Source organism: Hippopotamus amphibius, chromosome 6, assembly GCF_030028045.1.
Source record: "Hippopotamus amphibius kiboko isolate mHipAmp2 chromosome 6, mHipAmp2.hap2, whole genome shotgun sequence".
NCBI lineage: Eukaryota > Metazoa > Chordata > Mammalia > Artiodactyla > Hippopotamidae > Hippopotamus > Hippopotamus amphibius.
In genome coordinates this window covers 84,383,122-84,403,125 of record NC_080191.1, presented here as the reverse complement: position 1 = coordinate 84,403,125, position 20,004 = coordinate 84,383,122, and the positions used below count along the sequence as shown (strand labels likewise).

The window sequence follows — 20,004 nt, the reverse complement described above, 5'->3', positions numbered from 1 at the left end:
CTGACTCCTTTTCTTCATTTTGGGTCATGTTATTGAAACCAGCTATTAAGGCTTCTGAATGACACACATTATGTATAGCAATGATGGTTCAGAATATTTGAAATCCTTGATATATGGTCATCAAACTTGTTATTAGTTGACCCAGGGCATGGATTAAATACAGTTTCTTTGTGGTGGGTGAACAGTAAGGTCTTAATAAATCTGATTTGCCTTTGATAAATATTCAGAAAGGGAGATTTATTTCCTAAATAATCTTATAATTTGTGTTTGATGATATAGTTTGCAAAAGTATCTCCATATGGTATTTAATTTTACCGTTTGTATAACTCTGTGAAATAAAAAAGATTATCTCCATTTTGACAATAAGAAAAGTCTGGGCCTCGAGAAGGAAGAGGCTTCTCTGCAGTCAGTTTTCTCTGCACAGCAACTACAACCTGATAGGCCATTGTTTCCATCAAAGGCGAGACTAAAAGAAGTTCTGTGAGTAGAAAAGCAACAAGTTTTCAGCATTATCTGGGATACCTGAAATAGAAAAAATTTTGTAGAAAGTAAGACTGGAAGACTTCAATTATATCTGTAATTTCATTAAAAAGTAAAAAGATCTAAAGCAAATATGGCAGATGGTTAGGATTTGACAACATTGGATTGGGGATTCATGGAAATTTATCATATTATAGTCTATAGTTTTCAGCATGCTTGAAATATTCCAAATTTCTTTGACAAGACAGGAAAAGCATCCTGTGGGATGGGCTGAGATTAATATCACTAATTACTTTTTCACTGACCTAGAGTGTCAGCATCTTCTCTCTTGTCTGAAATCCTTTGTAGAATGGGGCAAAGTGTTTTAAAAATGAACTCATTTGGAATTTTTTCCTAGAACTTCCCTGAGTGTACCCTCTGTAACCATGGGGTTCAGTTGAGCTGAGAAATGTCATTTGCAGATTTATCCTGAGTACAACCTACAGATCAGAAAGAAACCTTGATGTAATACATTTGAGATGAAGGTGGAGGCTCCAATCACCCCCAAATAGAACCTCACTTTGCTTTTGTCCAGAGCTGTCCAGCACGTCCCCAGCCATTCGAGCTTTGCACGTGCCCTTGGCCTCTATGTAACTCGGCAGCATGTAAGCCAGTGCCACCAGCTTGGCTGTCTGAAGTCTCAGGGATTTGCCTGGGAATCACATGTTCTCTGCATAGGAAGCATTGTCATCCTACCAACACTTTTTTTTAAAATTTTATTTACTTATTTATTATTTTTGGGGGAGTACACCAAGTTCAATCATCTGTTTTTACACACATATCCCCGTATTCCCTCCCTTCCTTGACTCCCCGCCCCTCGAGTCCCCCCCACCCTCCCCATCCCAGTCCTCTAAGGCATCTTCCATCCTCGAGTTGGACTCCCTTTGCTATACAACAAGTTCCCACTGACTATCTCTACCAACACTTTTTTAAAACAACTTTTTATTTCATATTGGAGGTTAGGTGAATAAGAATGTTGTGTTAGTTTCAGGTGTACAGCAAAAGGATTCAGTTATACATATACATGTATCTATTCTTTCTCAAATTCTTTTCCTATTTAGATTTTACATACTATTGAGCACAGACTTAGAGGATGAACTTATGGTTACAGGGCGGGGCGGTGGGGGGCTGGGGAGGGTTGAAGGAGGGGTGGTTAGGGAGTTTGGAATTGACAACTGACAAGCACCAACACTTTGAAAGAGACTGAATGTTATCAGTTACAGTAAGTGGAAACTCACAGCATTGATAGGTGCAGGCTGTGTGAGCCAACGTCCCTTCAGATTTGAGAGGCATGTTGAGAGATTCTTGAGGTCAGACCAGGGGGTACAGGCACAGCTGTTCCCCAGGTATGGTTTGTGTTGATGGTGAGCTTTGGGGGACACCACACTGCTGGATGCAGATAATTTGCTGCACAGTCTCCATCCTTACTAGCTCTCATGCCCCTGTGGCTTTCATCACTTTGCGCGGGGTCAGTGACATTGCTCCTGTGGGGAGGCTAGCCCCCTTTGAGACTCCTGCCGCTCCTTATATTACAGGAAGCTGACAAATAATGTTGTTGCTTTTGCAGGACATACTGAGGGGAGATGAGTATGAAACATTTTGTGGCTGAATAAGCAGACTCACAGCATTAGGGGAGGAATCATTTTTTTCTAACTACCATGCGATGGAAATCCGTCAACAAAGTCTCAACAAAGCACTCTATCAAGAATGCAGTGTGCTTTATTAACCAGTTAGATGGATTTGTTTCATGGTATAAGGGAAAATAAGCTCCTTTCAAAATGATTTTTTTTCTCCCTTGGAAAGCAAAGTGTTAAAAACTTCTGAGCTTCCCAGCATAATTTAGAAAATCTGCTTTTATGAAATGGGTTAATTACACCCATTGAATGCGTTCACTTCACAGCCTCATCCTCCCACTCCTGTTCCAAAAGGACAAGTAAAACCAGGGGCTGTGCAATTTCGGAAAACAATCAGGTCACATATTGAGTATTTCCCTTATTCATAGGACCATAAACTGCCTCTCCCTGAGTTCCCTCAGTTACACAGCTCAGTGTGCAGGTCAGCAGAGACAAGCCCAGCTCAAGTGAGCACTTCTGGAATACACAGAGGGGTGCGTTTGAAACATGTCCAAAGTGGCAGATGTGAACATTTTTTATTCAAGATCCAGAATCTGCCTTTGCTTCAATCCCTCACCTGTTAATCACGCTGCTTCTGAACTTCTGAACCAGCATTGCTGGCACTATCTTAGACGGACACGCTTAGGAGCTCTTGATCTTTCAAAGTTATAGTGCAGGTATATGCCCCTGGGGGGTGGGGGGAACCAGGTTGAGACAAGAGAAGATCACTGCTGCTCAGAATTTCCAGAGATTCACCAAGAATAAGCGTTGGCAACTGGCCTCTAACAAAACTGCTCTTACCTTTCTTAGGGGAGGTCCCCAGAAGATGCCCTTGACAAATGCTTGAACCAGTATATTGCTGTATCCCTTGCATCCTTCAGATTCCCACATGCCAATACACAAATCTCTCTTCCACAAGAATACAATGACACGATTGTACTCTCGTCTGAAGGGTATTTCATCTTCTTACTAAGTGTGACTGCTTTCCCATGACTGTTCGTCCACTGCAATTTCATGCTCATAGGGATTTCAGCCTAGCAGAATGGTCCCTAAGCAATCTTACTCTCTTGGTTAGTTAGTCTTTTTCTCACCAGCTCTGACCATTTGTGTGTTTGTTTTTCTTCTACCATCTCCTAAGTGCCAAGACTCTACCTCTCATCTGGTATCATCTGAACTTCAAAAGTTACTTAAGATGCTGATTGGGATTGCCAACTTCTTTCCTCTTCCTTCTCAGAAATCTCCCTCTCCCTTCTCTCTCTAATCTAAGCCCTCCTTGATTTCAACATTTCTTGTATCTGCCTGTGGCTCCTCTCTCTTATCCTCACCCTCCTCCCATCCTGGTCACTTTCCTCTTGATCCGTCCTTGCCCAAATCTTTGAAAAGCTACATCTACACTGTGTCCCAGAGCTCTCTGTGCTCAGCCCATTGTAGATTCTGTCTCTCATTAATAAATCTGTGATTTCTTAGCCTTAAATGCCCTGCTTGATATTTTTAACCAGCTTTAAGATCATTGATTTTTCTCCTATCCGTCATCACTCTCACTGTGAGGCAGATAAAGGAAAGAGGTAAAATATCAAAGTTAGGGGGTCAGAGAAACTTGGGTTTCATGTCTACTAGTTGTATGATCTTGGGTAAGATAGTTAACTTTTTGTTATAAGTAACATAAGGATAATGCCTACCTCATTGGATGGTTGTAAGAGTAAAATGCAACAGCATATGTATCTGCCACTCCATTATTACTCTCCAAGGGTAACTATGGTTATTTAATAATATTATTATTGTCACCCCATTTTACCATTCTCTGCCATCTGCTTATTGTTTTTTTACTTTCCCAGAATTTAATCGATGACTTCCTATTTCTAAAGCAAAAGTGTTGATAATTTTCCAGGTTCTCTGGTTACTATCCTCATGTAGTTTTTTCTTCTGAGTCCCACCTTTTACGATCAAAGTTCATTTTAAAACTGAACTCCATTTCTCAGAGCCCCGTGCCGGAAAGTGAGCGCCCAAGGCCTCAGGCTTCAGGATCTGCACCCCCCTTTTCTGTACCCTCTCCTCCTTTGGTGCTGTCTTCTCCTGTCCCCCAACCCATCGCTTTACTCCTCGCTTTTTTTGTCCCATCCAGCTTGCTCTCAGGAAACACTTACTGAATGATCCATAGAAATATATTGGCATGGAACAGCTCCTAGACTTGGTTCTACCATTTGTTTATTCTATGGTTTGGGGGAAAATCTCTGTTTTTCCATGTCAGATGGAGAATATACTCACACCCAGCTCACTTAGTTTTTATGAGAATCAAATAAGGTGATGTATTTTGCAGTCACATTACCCTGCCACCTAAGAAAATATAAGTGAAAACATATTTAGAATTATCCTGAGCTGTATGAATTTGAAACATTAGTATTACATCTCCCGAGAACATTTGCATTGGAGCTGGTGATAAAACCCAGCACCAAATAAACCAGTCTTTCTGTATGAAGTTTTAGACATAAACCAGAAGGTGGGTAAGACATTTTCAGAAATAAGAGCCCCTTCCCAGAAACCTTAAATTTCACCTAATGCACATACTATCTGCCCACATTCCCACTTAATCCCATAAAGGAGAACTTGAGGCTTCTGTGTTGATATATAACCATAGTATAAACACTTAATGAATCCCCTCCTTGCTTCAGAAATTATATGCTGCAAATTGAGAGTTTTCAGCAATTTGAAGCAGGGGGGTTGGGGTGGGGATGGAGTGTTGGTATCTCCTTAGCCACTAAAAATTTACAGCAGAAGCATTCTCAGAAAAAGACCCTATTCTAAAATTACAACTGTTTAACTTAATTAAATCCCAAAAGACAATGAAAAAACTCATTTAAATCAAATATTTAAGATAAATAAAAGGATCTGTGTTTAAAAGAAAAAGAAATTGATTTCCCAAATATTTTCCAACGCGTTATTGATTTTTCTCTCAGAGTTAGGAGACAACTTTCCATGTTGTAATTCTGGTAAAAAATCCATCCATAAGCTCTTTTCTACTTAACTGGAGCTCACTGCAGCTTTGTTTTCAATTATTTAGCCAGATTCTTAGATTAATCTGAATCTGTTGGCCCTGTCTTCTGTGAGTTTGGAAGCAGCAAAACCCCCTACTCAGTTTGCTACCATTTCAGGTAGCAACCAGCTACCAAAACCAACAAGCAAGAAATTCCCTATACCCTCAAAGTTGTTCTTGCAAAAGATTCTATTGAATTCAGCAAACATTGGGGGGGGGGGGTGGTAACATGTGTTGTGATAAGATAAAAAAAGATTGAAACTCCTGCCTTCAAGGAGTTTTCATTCCAACTGTAAAGACAGACATGTTCAGACCACCATAAATCAGTGTAAACATGCTTCACCAAGTTACATATAATGTTGTAGGTAGAAATATATAGGAGAAAAACTCATCCTGACATTAACTTTCCCAGCAATTACTGTATTATTGAAGTATGCTTCATCTTACCATTCCTATGAATGAGTTAGGCTTCCTAATATTTTTTTAATATCAGAAAAAAATTACTGATCTCTGCCTTATCTACTAGCCATTAGAAAATTAGAAATATTTCTTGAAAATTAGCCCAAATTACTTTTCAATAACAAACTTTCTGTCTCTTCTTGTAGCAAAGCTGTTTTTTAGCATGTTTTGAAGAAAGTTGATTAGTACAACTTTCTTCACAGAGGTTTTTGATGTTTCAAAGATTGTTAGCGAAGTTAATTGAAAACCCACAGGGCCAGAAGACGTTGTATACAACCTGAAAATATGTATTTGTGAATCCTAAAAGGAGTCCCTAGTAAGAGAGCCTGAAGAGCTTTGGTGCTCAGACATGAGTGGTACCCAGCTGGTGCATGGAAGCTCAGTCAGCAGTTATGGAGAACTAAAGGATGCTTTCAGAGAAGAGGAAGGATGGAAGACAGTTCAGGAGGGAGGGCCAGAGAGGGAGCAGAGTGACGGAGGAGCCACAGAGACCTTGATTCAGGACATCTAGGGTGTGCTAAAGCTGACCCAAAGGCCCAGCACTGACAGGCACAGGGAGCTCACAGGGAAGACCAGGGAGGTGAAAAAAGGCAAAAGTGGATTCTTCAAGCTCAGCGTACTGCACGAACTGGCTGAAAAGTGAAAGTGTGTCCAAGACCAGGACTGAAGAAGCTTTAACAGAGAACTCTTCCCATCCTTTAAACATTGGGAATGTGTAGTCCAGGCTGAACTCTAAGGAGGTGATAATGAAAACAGTTCACCATTTTCCCACTCACATCTGATGATGCTGGTGGCAGACATTATGATATTTCTCTGTCTTTCACCTCTAGCAAGCTTTCAGCCAAAACCAAAAACAAAGCAAAACCTTTTTAAATGCTTTAAACTATTGCCGAGAGTGTATGTTCCCAAGTTGAATGTAACTTTAATTCCCTTCGTCACACCAGGCACGGTTCTTTGCAGTAGGAAACAGCATCAGGGTCTCTCCCCACACCAGGTTGATAGACCACTCAGGTAATTACACACAAGCACAGTTGGGTTCTGAACAGGTGTGTCTCCCTGGAGTTCAGGAGCATTTTAAAGCTGCTGTGTTATTGTGTACTTATCACATTAACCCAGATGTCCTGTGTCTCCCAATCCAACTCAAACAGAGCAAAGCAGAGTTGCATAAAAGATAGACATTAGGAAGCTATGATACCTGCATAGCTGTGCTGCAGGTCACTATCAGGAGCAGGATATTGGGACATTTTTCCTTTCCATAAGCCTTCAGCTGGTTTTCCTAGTAGAGCTCCTGAGAGTATTAGCCAAAGCTGGCGTGCCCTTCAGGGTTGGCCTCTCTTCTCTGCTGGGTCTGGGTCACCTAAGCAACTCCTTGACAAGTCCTTATAAATGCAAACCTCAGAGAAGGTGACCTCTCAAGCCTCCAGAAGCATCTACCAACACCGTGTGATGCCTACAGACCTGTCACCACAAGTCTTTCACTTCTTCCTCCTCACAGTTGATTGATGGGCTACAGGACTGACAGCTCTTGCTAAACTTGGAAACAAATGACTCTTTCGATCTCCTCCAGCCATGCTTTGTATCAGAATAGAAAATAGAAAAATAGCACATCTCTTGGGGAATGTGGCTATAGGACAGCCGCCAATTCCAAGACTCCCAGCTCTGTACTCTTTTTCTGACAGTAAACAGAGAATTGCTGTTGGCATTTATATGCATAGTGTTTCTCTATGGTCACTATCCCTATGCTGCTGGAGGTTGTTCTTGCTGGTGGCTTCAGATCAACCCAGGGAGTCGCTACTCCCCTGGCTGCAGACAGGTGGGGTGGAGGACTCCGCACCAGTCTCTTCTGCCAGTCGCTGCAGAGTTTTTCTGCCCTCTGGGAGAGTTTGTATAAAGTGTTGCCTGCAGGCTAGACCATTAGCTGAAAATCTCTGCTACATTACATTTGGAATTTGTGGTACCCAAAGTATCCCAGGTACTAAAAGAACAAGAAAGAAAATGTCATCATAAATGTTCATCAGCAGATGAAGTACCAGAGCCTAAAACTTCAGATCGACCTCATCTGGAGTGCAGCTCTGTGGGTCTGACATTTTATGGCAAGAACAGGACATGTGAAAATGTGGAAGTAACTTTTATAGGTTTATTAATCTTGTGGGTATCTGAACAATATTGTCTGGGCTTTTCTATTGGCTGGTGGCTCTGTTCAGTGAGCTCTGCTCTCGCTATTGTTTTTAGAAGGAAGAATGACCTTGAGTTCCCCAGTGGCTTGCTCGACTGCAAGATCAGGCTTCTGGGTGAGGAATACATGCTGGTTAATGGAATACAGCTGCATGCCACAGGCAGATAACCAGCCTGTAAAAGACCAGACCCAATTCTCACCCAGTTTTTAAAAAATTAGCACCATCCCATTATTTTTACTGTTCTCATGCATGCTGCCACCTGTTCTGTGTCGTGCAACCCGCATCACACTGCTTCTTCCTAACCTGCTTCCAGAGCCTCCCTGAAGCACCCCGCCCTTTCATATATCCTTTGACCACCTACTCTCCAAGCTCTGCAGATGAAGATTAGATGCATTTCAAGTATAGTTGTGATAAGGAGGAATTTCAGGGAATATCCAGGCATAAATCTCCTGATCGTGGAGGAAGAGAATATATGAAGATAGACATGGGAAATAGATAGAGGGCCTCTCTCAGCCCTACAGCAGGACTGCAGCTGAAGGCAAAGTGGTCATTGCCCCCCTCCGGCATTAGGCACAGTGCGGGCTTATATATGAAGGGCTAAGCACAGTTTTGCTGAACTTTTTTTCAATTTCAGTGTGGTGGGTAGACCATGGGAGAGCGATCACCTAGTATTTGTCAGCACGATAAAAAAAACTTCTGCAAAAATTATTTTAGGCTGAGAATTTGCTTTTAAGTTAAAAGAATAGAGTAAATAAGAAGTGAATTTGGGCCCAGGCTGCCTCCATTCAATATTAGCCTGCCACTTACCAGTAGTGTGACTTTGGTGTGACCATTTCAAACCCTAATTTTCTGTATCTCTGAGTCAGAAATAATGATGGTACGTACCTCGTGGCATCACTGTACAGGTTAAATGAGTGAGTCCATTTGAAGCCCTCAGTGTGGTGCCTGACACACAATACACACTATATAAATGTGTGCTGTTATTTTTTTTTTTTAAAGAACAGAAGTGTATTCTCTCACAGTTTGGAGACCAGAAGTCCAAAATCAATTTCACTAGGATGAAATCAAGCTGTCAGCAGGGCTGTACTTCCAGTGGAGGCTCTAGAGGACAATCTATTCTCTAGTCTTTCCACCTTCTGGTGGCCACTGTCATTACTTTTTTTTTTTAAGAACTTTTATTGAGATACAGTTAACATACAATAAACTGCATATATTTAGAGTGTACAATTTGAGATCACAATCTCCCAATTCATTCGCCCCCAACCCTCCCCGCTTTCCCCACTTGGAGTCCATATGTTTGTTCTCTACATCTGTGTCTCTATTTCCGCCTTGCAAACCAGTTGATTTGTACCATTTTTCTATATTCCGCATATGTGTTAATATACGATATTTGTTTTTCTCTTTCTGACTCATTTCACTCTGTATGACAGTCTCTAGGGCCATCCATGTCTCTACAAATGTCCCAGTTGCATTGCTTTTTACATCTGAGTAATATTCCATTGTGTATATGTACCACATTTTTTTATCCATTCATCTGTTGATGGACATTTAGGTTGCTTCCATGTCCTGGCTATTGTAAATAGTGCTGCAATGAACACTGGAGCGCATATGTCTTTTTGAATTATGGTGTTCTCTGGGTATATGCCCAGTAGTGGGATTGCTGGGTCACGTGGTAACTGTATTTTTACTTTTGCAAGGAACCTCCATACTGTTCTCCATAGTGGCTGTATCTGTTTACATTCCCATCGGCAGTGCAAGAGCGTTCCTTTTTCTCCACACCCTCTCCAGCATTTACTGTTCATAGATTTTCTGATGATGCCCATTCTAACTGGTGTAAGGTGGTAACTTGTTGTAGTTTTGATTTGCATTTCTCTAATAATTAGTGATGTTGAGCAGCTTTTCATGTGCCTCTTGGCCAACTGTATGTCTTCATTGGAGAAATGCCTGTTTAGGTCTTCTGCCCATTTTTTGATTGGGTGGTTTTTTTTTTTGATATTGAGCTGCATGAACGGTTTACAGATTTTGGAGATTAATCCTTTGCCTGTTGATTCGTTTGCAAATATTTTCTCCCATTCTGAAGTGTGTCTTTTCATCTTGCTTATAGTTTCCTTTGCTGTGCGGAAGCTTTGAAGTTTCATTAGGTCCCACTTATTTATTTTTGTTATTTCCATTACACTAGGGGGTGGATCAAAAAAGATCTTGATGTTATTTACACTGAAGAGTGTTCTTCCTATGTTTTCCTCTAGGAGTTTTATAGTGATTGGCCGTACATTTAGGTCTTTAATCTATTTTGAGTTTATTTTTGGGTATGGTGTTAAGGAGTGTTCTAATTTCATTCTTTTACATGCAGCTGTCCAGTTTTCCCAGCACCACCTATTGAAGAGGCTGCCTTTTCTCCATTGTATATCCTTGGCTCCTTTGTCATAGATTAGTTGACCATAGTTTACCTCTGGGCTTTCTATCCAGTTCCATTGATCTATATTTCTGTTTTTGTGCCAGTACCATACTGTCTGGATCACTGTAGCCTTGCAGTATAGCCTGAAGTCAGGAAACCTGATTCCACCAACTCTGTCTTTCCTTCTCAAGATTGCTTTGGCTATTCAGGATCTTTTGCATTTCCATACAAATCTTAAAATTTCTTCTTCCAGTTCTGTGAAAAATGCCATTGGTAATTTAATAGGGATTGCATTGAATCTATAAATTGCTTTCAGTAAGATAGTCATTTTCACAATATTTATTCTTCCAATCCAAGAACATGGTATGTCCCTCCATCTGTTTGTGTCATCTTTGATTTCTTTCATTAGTGTCTTATAGTTTTCTGAGTACAGGTCTTTTACCTCCTTAGTTAGGTAACATTCCTAGGTATTTTATTCTTTTTGTTGCAGTGGTGAGTGGCATTGTTTCCTTAATTTCTCTCTCTGATCTTTCATTGTTAGTGTATAGAAATGCAAGAGATCTCTGTGTGTTAATTTTGTATCCTGCAACTTTACCAAATTCACTGATTAGCTCAAGTAGTTTTCTGGTGGCATCGTTAGAATTTTCTATGTATACTATAATGTCATCTGCAAACAGTGACAGTTTTACTTCTTTTCCAATTTGTATTCCTTTTATTTCTTTTTCTTCTCTGATTGCTGTGGCAAGGATTTCCAAAACTATGTTGAATAATAGTGGCAAGAGTGGACATCCTTGTCTTCATCCTGATCTTAGAGGGAGTGCTTTCAGTTTTTCACCATTGAGAATGATGTTTGCTGTGGGTTTGTTGTATATGGCCTTTATTATGTTGAGGTAGGTTCCCTCCATGCCCACCTTCCAGAGAGTTTTTATCATAAATGGGTGTTGAATTTTGTCAAAAGCTTTTTCTGCATCTATTGAAATGATCATGTGGTTTTTATCCTTCAATTTGTTAATATGGTGTATCACATTGATTGATTTGCATATATTGAAGAATCCTTGCATTCCAGGGATAAAGCCCTCTTGATCATGGTATATGATCCTTTTAATGTGTTGTTGGATTCTGTTGGCTGGTATTTTGTTGAGGATTTTTGCATCTAAATTCATCAGTGATAATGGTCTGTAGTTTTCTTTTTTTGTAGTATCTTTGTCTGGTTTTGGTATCAGGGTGATGGTGGCCTCATAAAATGAGTTTGGGAGTGTTCCATCCTCTGCAATTTTTTGGAAGAGCTTGAGAAGGATGGGTGTTAGCTCTTCTCTAAATGTTTGTTAAAATTCACCTGTGAAGCCATCTGGTCCTGGACTTTTGTTTGTTGGGAAATTTTTAATCACAGTTTCAATTTCAGTATTTGTGATTGGTCTGTTCATATTTTCTATTTCTTCCTGATTCAGTCTTGGAAGTTTATATGTTTCTAAGAATCTGTCTGTTTCATCCAGGTTGTCCATTTTATTGGCATATAGTTGCTTGTGGTAGTCTCTTATGGTGCTTTTTATTTCTGTGGTGTCCGTTGCTTCATTTCTGATTTTATTGATTTGAGTCCTCTCCCTCTTTTTCTTGATGAGTCTTGCTAGAGATTTATCAATTTTATTTATCTTCTTAAAGAAACAAATTTTAGTTTTATTCATTTTTGCTATTGCTTCCTTTTTTCTATTTCATTTATTTCTGCTCTAATCTTTATGATTTCTCTCCATCTACTAACTTTGGGTTTTCTTTGCTCTTCTTTCTCTCATTTCTCTAGGTGTAAGGTTAGAGTGTTTATTTGGGATGTTTCTTGTTTCTTGAGGTAGGATTGTATTGCTATAAACTTCCCTCTTAGAATTGCCTTTGCTGCATCCCATAGGTTATGGATCATTGTGTTTTCCTTTTCATTTGTCTCTAGGTATTTTTTGGTTTCCTCTTTGATTTCTTCAGTGATCTGTTGGTTATTTAGTAGTGTATTGTTTAGCCTCCATGTGTTTGTGTTTTTTACAGTTTTTTTCCTGTAATTGATTTCTAATCTCATAGCATTGTGGTCAGAAAAGATGCTTGATACGATTTCAATTTTCTTAAATTTACGAAGGCTTGATTTTTGACCCAAAATGTGATCTATCCTGGAGAATGTTCCATGTGCACTTGAGAAGAAGGTGTAATCTGCTCTTTTTGGGTCTAGTGTCCTATAGATATCTATTAAATCAAGCTGATTTATTGTATCATTTAAAGCTTGTGTTTCCTTATTAATTTTCTGTGTGGATGATCTAACTCTGTTATTGTGTTACTGTAGATTTCCTCTCTCATAGTTGTTATCATTTGCCTTATGTATTGAGGTGCTCATATATTGGGTGCATGTATATTTATAATTGTTATCTCTTCTTCTTGGATTGATCCTTTGATCTTTATGTAGTGTCCTTTGTTGTCTCTTGTAACATTTTTTATTTTAAAGTCTATTTCATCTGATATGAGTATCGCTACTCCAGCTTTCTTTTGATTTCCATTTGCATGGAATATCTTTTTCCATCCCCTCACTTTCAGTCTGTATGTGTCCCTAGGTCTGAAGTGGGTCTCTTGTAGCATATATATGGGTCTTGTTTTTGTATCCATTCAGCCAGTCTGTGTCTTTTGGTTGGAGCATTTACTCCATTTATATCCATTTGATGCCCTCAGTGTAGTGCCTGACACACAATACACACTATATGAACATGTGCTGTTATTATTTGACTGATTCTTCTGCTCTGGTGAGAGATGTCATTAATTGTTCTGCTATATTTGGGAGCCCTAATTGTTAAGCCTTTCACTTTTAGCTAAGATGAATGTGTCTGAAGCTAAATGTACCCACCACATCACTATTCTCTGATCTAATTGGCCTTATGATCAACACACAGTCACTATTCATAAGTGCCTGCTATGCAGATACCCCTGAGCTACCTGTTGATGCTGCTTTGTATGGTATCTAAGATTTCTCCTTGCCTCATTGAAAATAGCTGCAGAAGGATCAATGTGTATGGATTGTCCTGTCTCCTGAGTTTCAAGAATGAGTTCCTAACTTGCACCTTCTTGGCTGGAAACTTTGTGAAACAACCCCCAACTCAATGATTGCTTTCCCCATCTCTTAAACTACCTGACCTAGAATACGTCACACAAAGCTGGCTGATGGAAAAAGAACCTGAAAAATATATAACGCCTTGAGATTTCTTTTCTTGACATTAGCTCTGTTTTGATTCCAGCAAGGTAACAACATTGTTCATCTTTCCAACCACAGTCAGCTCCGTTCCTCACGAGGCCTATTATTTTCTTACGAGTCATACCAGCCTGCTTCCATCATCTGTCACTACATCTTCCTGTCCTCAATGTTTAATAGCACAAAGCAAAGGTTTCATGTTAGAAGAGATCTTCCGTCACAGGCCGTTCATAAGAAATACCCGTCATAAATGTTGACCAACATTAATCTTTTCAATGTACCTAAGGTGTTATTTATAAAGTGAGTGCAGCTAGCAAATGTTCCTTAGAATGTTTCTTCACTTTTCAAAGCTTTTGTTCCCTTTTTAAAATAATATTCTTTGTATAATAGTGACTTTGGTTTGCTCAATAACAGTCTTTCAGTGTCTTATCTCTGAGAACTTTGCTTGTGTAACATTTTCTCTCTTCCTAGGAGTGTTCAAAGTGTAGATGAAATATGCAATTTCTTCTCTGAGATAGCTGAATCTATTTTGGCCTGATCTACTTGAATTAAAATCATGTTAATCCTTGCATTTTCTCATACCCATTCCCCCAAAATTTAATCCCTTAAGAACTCAGAAAATGCTTCTCTTCCTCTCTTCCTGGAAGTTTTAAGGACAGACAAATGTCTTTACTTCCTTCTTATCCACCCAAAGCTCAGCATAGCACCTCCTGAATATTTCCACATCAACTGAAAACTACATGTATTTAAATATCTTAAGCCTGAGGTTACATAGCAGGTGTGGTTTTCTGGCCTGAAAGTCCATGGGAAGCCCATTTTCATCCAACTAATTCAAAAAAGGAAAGCAATAGGGAAAAAATATTTTCCAAGTTAATAACACATGGACACACATTTCTGTAATACATTGATCAAAGCCCTATAAGAAGTGTCAAAAATAAACTGAAGCTCTACAGCCTCTTTCCTTGAGGAGTTTTATGGGTACAATTCCTTTTAATGAAGAATATACTGATGGCTGACCTTCTAGTAAAATGTTAGATGTTCCCAATTAGGACCTTTCTTTGGATTCATGCCAGATTTAACCTAGAAATATGTTTAAGAACCAGATAAGTTAATGTCCATGTGATTCTCTATTAATTAGAATACTTGACCAAACAGATTCTTCCTTTCTCTTACCTGTGAGATTTTAAGAGTTCTTAGCTACATTATTTAAATACACATTGTTTTGGTAAATGTTTACTTGTGTCTTTGATTTGTTTCTAATACAGGGACCTCCTGGGATACAAGGAATGCAACAGACTCTTAACGGATATTCTCACAAGGTATGGCTCCTTTCACTCTATACTGAGATTTTATGTGATGGTATTTTTTAAAAATAAACTTAATTGCCAACTGCTCAGATTTTGAAACATAAGCACATATACTTAACAACTTTGCATAATGAAAATATGTTTCTGAAAAAAGTATTTTGATCAGCATCTTTTTACAAAACCAGAATTTTATCTTTATTTTTAAAAAGTTTATTTCAAAGTTTGCAAAATTTCATGCAAAAAATTAACACAAAAACCATGTTTCACCATTGATAGCATCATATATGTGGTTTCCCTGAGGGCAGAAAGAGATTATTTGCTACCTTGAAGCTCTCGGTAGTACAACAGGTGATAGATTTCTTACCAAACTAGCAGTAGCTACACTAACATCTTAAGCAAAGGGGGGACTTACCTGGTGGCCCAGTGGTTAAAACTCTGCACTCCCAATGCAGGGGACCCAGGTTCGATCCCTGGTTGGGGAACTAGATCCCATATGCATGCTGCAACTAAGAGCTCGCATGCTGCAACTAAGGATCCCATGAGCTGCAACTAATACCCAGTGCAACCACATAAATAAATAAATGAATCATGTTGGGACAAATGGACATCTACATGCAAAAAACAAACAGACAAAAGTTGAATTCCCACCTCACACCATACCAAAAATAAAAAAAAAATCTCAAGCTAAGGTTTACATACTATAGGTCAAGACTGAAGTCTCCCACCTTTCAGGAAGGAGCCACTTTACCTTCCCCAAAGTTTTTAATTACAATTAATTTGGATGGAATATGACATAGAAGGATCTGACAGTTTTGCCCCCAATCCTACAAGGAAGCACAGCAGACGGAGAAGAAAGGGTGTGGGCAACCAAGTGAGTCTCAGAGACCTGAGTGAGAACATTGGTTGGCTCATCACTCAGCACATATTTGGGGTCTGACCGCTTTATGGGGGCATTCCAGCCATTGACTCGATCCCTTATAACATCACAGCTTATCATTGATAAGGTGCAGATTTGGAGAAACTCCCTTTTATGTCTCCCCTGTGTTCTTGGTCTCCCTTCCTGTAAATTCCTCCGACTATTGTCATTCATCTGTTTAAAATCCCAAAGAAACACTCCGCGGCTGTGCCAGCAGAGACCCTGAAGGTAGCGGGTAGCAGTTCAGAAAAGTGTTTATCAAATGACAAGCTAATTAATTAAAAATCCCAATTCTTTCATCAGATTAAGTTGAACATGAAGACGTGGATCACTTGTGGCTGATAAATTTAAAATCAAAAGTGTGGAAAGTCTCTCCCACTGATTTTCCAGGGAATATTATATTAGGAAGAATGTTGGAGGTATATTTTATGATTCCTTAGTGAACATTTTCTGAATAGATCTGTCTATCCTAGCTTTTTCAAAACAGTAAGGCTTGTCCCACATAAAAAAAATAGGAAGAGAAGCATATCTAAAATTAATCAGTTAAGGAGAAGAATCAAGATGGCGGACTAGGAGGACGTGCGCTCACTCCCTCTTGCAAGAGCACCGGAATTACAACTAACTGCTGAACAACCATCCACAGAAAGACACTGGGACTCACCAAAAAAACCATCCCACATCCAGAGACAAAGGAGAAGCCGCCATGAGATGGTAGGAGGGGCGCAATCGCGTTAAAATCAAATCCCATAAATGCTGGGTGGGTGACTCACAAGCTGGAGAACAGTTATACCGCAGAAGTCCTGAGGGTTCTGAACCCCACGTCAGGCTTCACAACCTGGCAGTCCAGCAACAGGAGGGGGAATTCCCAGAGAATCAGACTTTGAAAGCCAGCGGGATTTGATTGCAGGACCTCCACAGGACTGGGGGAAATGGAGACTCCACTCTTGGAGGGCACACAAAAAAGTGTGCTCACCAGGACCCAGGGGGAAGGAGCAGTGACCCCATAGGAGACTGAACCAGACCTACCTGCGGGTGTTGGAGGCTTGCCTGCAGAGGTTAGGGGCAGCTGTGGCTCACCGAGGAGACAGGGGCACTGGCAGCAGGGGTTCTGAGAAGTGCTCATTGGCGTGAGCCCTTCCAGAGTCCACCATTAGCTCCACCAAAGAGCCTGTAAGCTCCAGGGCTGGGTCGCCTCAGGCCAAACGACCACCAGGGTGGGAACATAGCCCCACCCATTGGCAGACAAGCAGATTAAAGTGTCACTGAGCTCCACCCACCAAATCAGATTAAAGTCTTACTGAGCTCCACCCACCCAGCCCAACCCACCATCAGTCCCTCCTATCAGGAAGCACCCACAAGCCTCCTAGACAGCTTCCTCCACAAGAGGGCAGACAGCAGAATCAAGCAGTATCAGCACTATTTCATCTTGTGGAACTGAAAATCACAGCCACAGAAAGACAGAGAAAATGAAAAGGCAAAAGACTTTGTACCAGATGAAGGGACAAGATAAAACACCAGAAAAACAACTAAATGAAGAGGGGATAGGCACTCTTCTGGAAAAAGAATTCAGAATAATGATGGTGAAGATGATCCAGGACTTTGAAAAAAGATTGGATGCAAAGATTGAAAAGTTGTAAGAAAAGTTTACCAAAGACCTAGAAGAATTAAAGAACAAACAAACAGAGATATGCAACACAATAACTGAAATGAAAAATACACTTGGAGGAACCAATAGCAGATTAACTGAGGCAGAAGGGTGAATAAGTGAGCTGGAAGACAGAATGGTGATAATCACTGATGCAGAAAAGAATAAAGAAAAAATAATGAAAAGAACAGAAGACAGTCTAAGAGACCTCTGGGACAATGTTAAACGCACCAACATTCTCATGATAGGGGTCCCAGAAGGAGAAGAGGGAAAGAAAGGACCCGAGAAAATATTGGAAGAGATTATAGTTGAAAACTTCCCTAACATGGGAGAGGAAATAGCTACCCAAGTCCAGGAAGCACAGGGAGTCCCAGGCAGGATAAACCCAAGGAGAAACAAGCCAAGACATATAGTAGTCAAAGTGACAAAAATTAAAGACAGAGAAAAGTTATTAAAAGCAACAAGGGAGAAAAGACAAATAACATACAAGGGAACTCCCTTCAGGTTAACAGCTGATTTCTCAGCAGAAACTCTACAAGCCAGGAGGGAGTGGCACAATATATTTAAAGTGATGACCAAGAAGAACCTGCAGCCAGCAAGGATCTCATTCAGATGCGACGGAGAAATCAAAAGCTTTACAGACAAGCAACAGCTAAGAGAATTCAGCACCACCAAACCAGCCTTACAACAAATGCTAAAGGAACTTCTCTAAGCGGGAAACATAAGAGAAGAAAAGGACCTACAGAAACAAATCTAAAATTAATCAGTTAAAATATGGTGCATTTCTGCAATATCTACTGGTACAAAATAGGATTATTATAAAAGCTTCAAAATAATGAGACTGAGTTGGCTCTGATGTCACAGTGTCAGCTAAAGAAACTTAAAGAATACAGTATATTACTACCACTGTCAGTATAAAATTTACCAAGTTGCTACTCAGCTTCTTAGATATTTGCCATCCCTTGCAAAACTTTTAATGTTCATATCTTTATAAGTCTCTCAACACTACTTCTATATATAGTTTCTCTTGCTGACGAGTCAGTTTTCCCTTAAATGAAGATATATAGTGCATTTATATTTTAGAGTCTAAGGTTGAAAACATAAATTTTTTAACTTTAACTTTTAACATTTACATTTCTCCCAAAATGGGGCTGACTGGAGCAGGTGAGTGGAGAGTCTTGCTAACAGCAAACAAGCTCTTTGAATTTAGCTGTCGACTCACCTAAAAGAACTCCAGCTATTGTTACTACCATTACAGGATTGAGGCGCACAAGTATGCAGTACACCTGTGCTCAGAGGTGACTTCAGAATTGGAGCAGAACTGGGCAAAGAGGGGAGGCCATAGCTTCTCTTCCCCAAATGAGACATTGTTACCATTTAACATCAGAAGGCTTTAGACCCACCTGAGAATTAATGGAAGGTAACTTTCCAAATATTTGACTCTGTTTCCTTCTGAGAATAGTTAGGGCTATTCCACTGAGGTCCCACCAGGATGGATGGAGGAGGTGAGGCCCACCTCCCCAGCACCTACACTGTGCACCTTTCTGGGTTGTAACTGCCATCTCCTCACCCTCAGCTTCACAAAGGAAAGAGCCAAACATGCCAGGGTGAGTGAGATGCGTTTTCACTTGGCCCTGTCCCCACCCACCCTGCACCATCCCCCCTGTTTTGGATGCTGAGGTTGTTTCAATTTGCAATTCATTGCATGCCTGATGGTCTGGCTGTCTCAAATAAGCACAGAGACAAAGGGGGCCCTGAGTGAAAGTTTCCTGGAGACTAAATAATGGACCATGTATTGAAACATATAAAGTGACATTCCAAGGTTAAAATAATCTTCCCTTTTAAACTGGCATTGGTTTATGTAATGTCTGCACTTGAGTCCTGGGCCTGGGTGCCTCAGCTTGCAGCAGCTCAGCTGTCCTGCAGCCTGCTGAATTCTGCTGAAACAGCCGCCCCTGGGAGGATGATGGCAGACCACGCATAAACCTCCTCTCTCAGTTCTCACCTGAAAGAGCTCCTGGCTCATACCCTCCTCCCAGGAATCCTCAAAGACAAAGGAATTGCCTTTGGCCCCTAGACAAGAGTTGATTTTTTTTTCTCTACAATTTTCCTTGTCATCTGAGGAAGAAGCTCAGGTATAAGAAGCCCTCTCCTCTCACAGCACAACTCAAAAAGGGAATCGGGCAAGAAGAAAGGAAGTGAGGAACAGAGAGACTAAGCAGGGAGGGAGGGACAGTTAAAGAAGTGTGTTTCTATGTATTTTTGCATGCCCACTTGAGAATGCAAAGAATAAAAGGTAGATTACCCTCTCCATCACAAAAATAATTTGCAGAACAGCTGCTCACATTCTGCAAGACTGTGTGCAAAGACGCAACAATGCTGAGTGTATTCTTCCCCTCAAGGAAAATCTGCTCACCATCCAGCAAACTGCTCTGCATTGTCTGCAGCTCTGAGGATTTTAATAAAAATTTAATAGGCTCTGTCAACTGCTAAAGCCACAGATCCAGAGCTCCTTAGGACAATCTAGATGGGAAGGTGGGGGGGAAGCATTCTCTGCGGAGACCAAGTGCTGGCAGATTTTACACTCGATGTTGTTTTTTTAAAGATCCACATGGAAAATGTGTAGTTGGTTATCTTATCACCACACAGTGCAATTTGCAGAGAATCAGTCTCATCTGTTGGAGATTGATGCTGTGCCTCCTGGCAACCAATTCCAGCCTTCACTTCTCCA

At 40.4% G+C, this 20,004-nt stretch overlaps 1 protein-coding gene across 1 annotated transcript in view; it reads left to right on the top strand.

Annotated features, from left to right (window-relative positions):
- The window catches only part of COL19A1 (collagen type XIX alpha 1 chain), a 375,262-nt gene that overhangs the window by 262,893 nt on the left and 92,365 nt on the right, over positions 1 to 20,004 (top strand). The window contains exon 16 of the mRNA XM_057737773.1: positions 14,671 to 14,724. Within this exon, the coding sequence (XP_057593756.1) occupies positions 14,671 to 14,724 (54 nt within the window). The remainder of the gene's footprint in view (positions 1 to 14,670; positions 14,725 to 20,004) is intronic.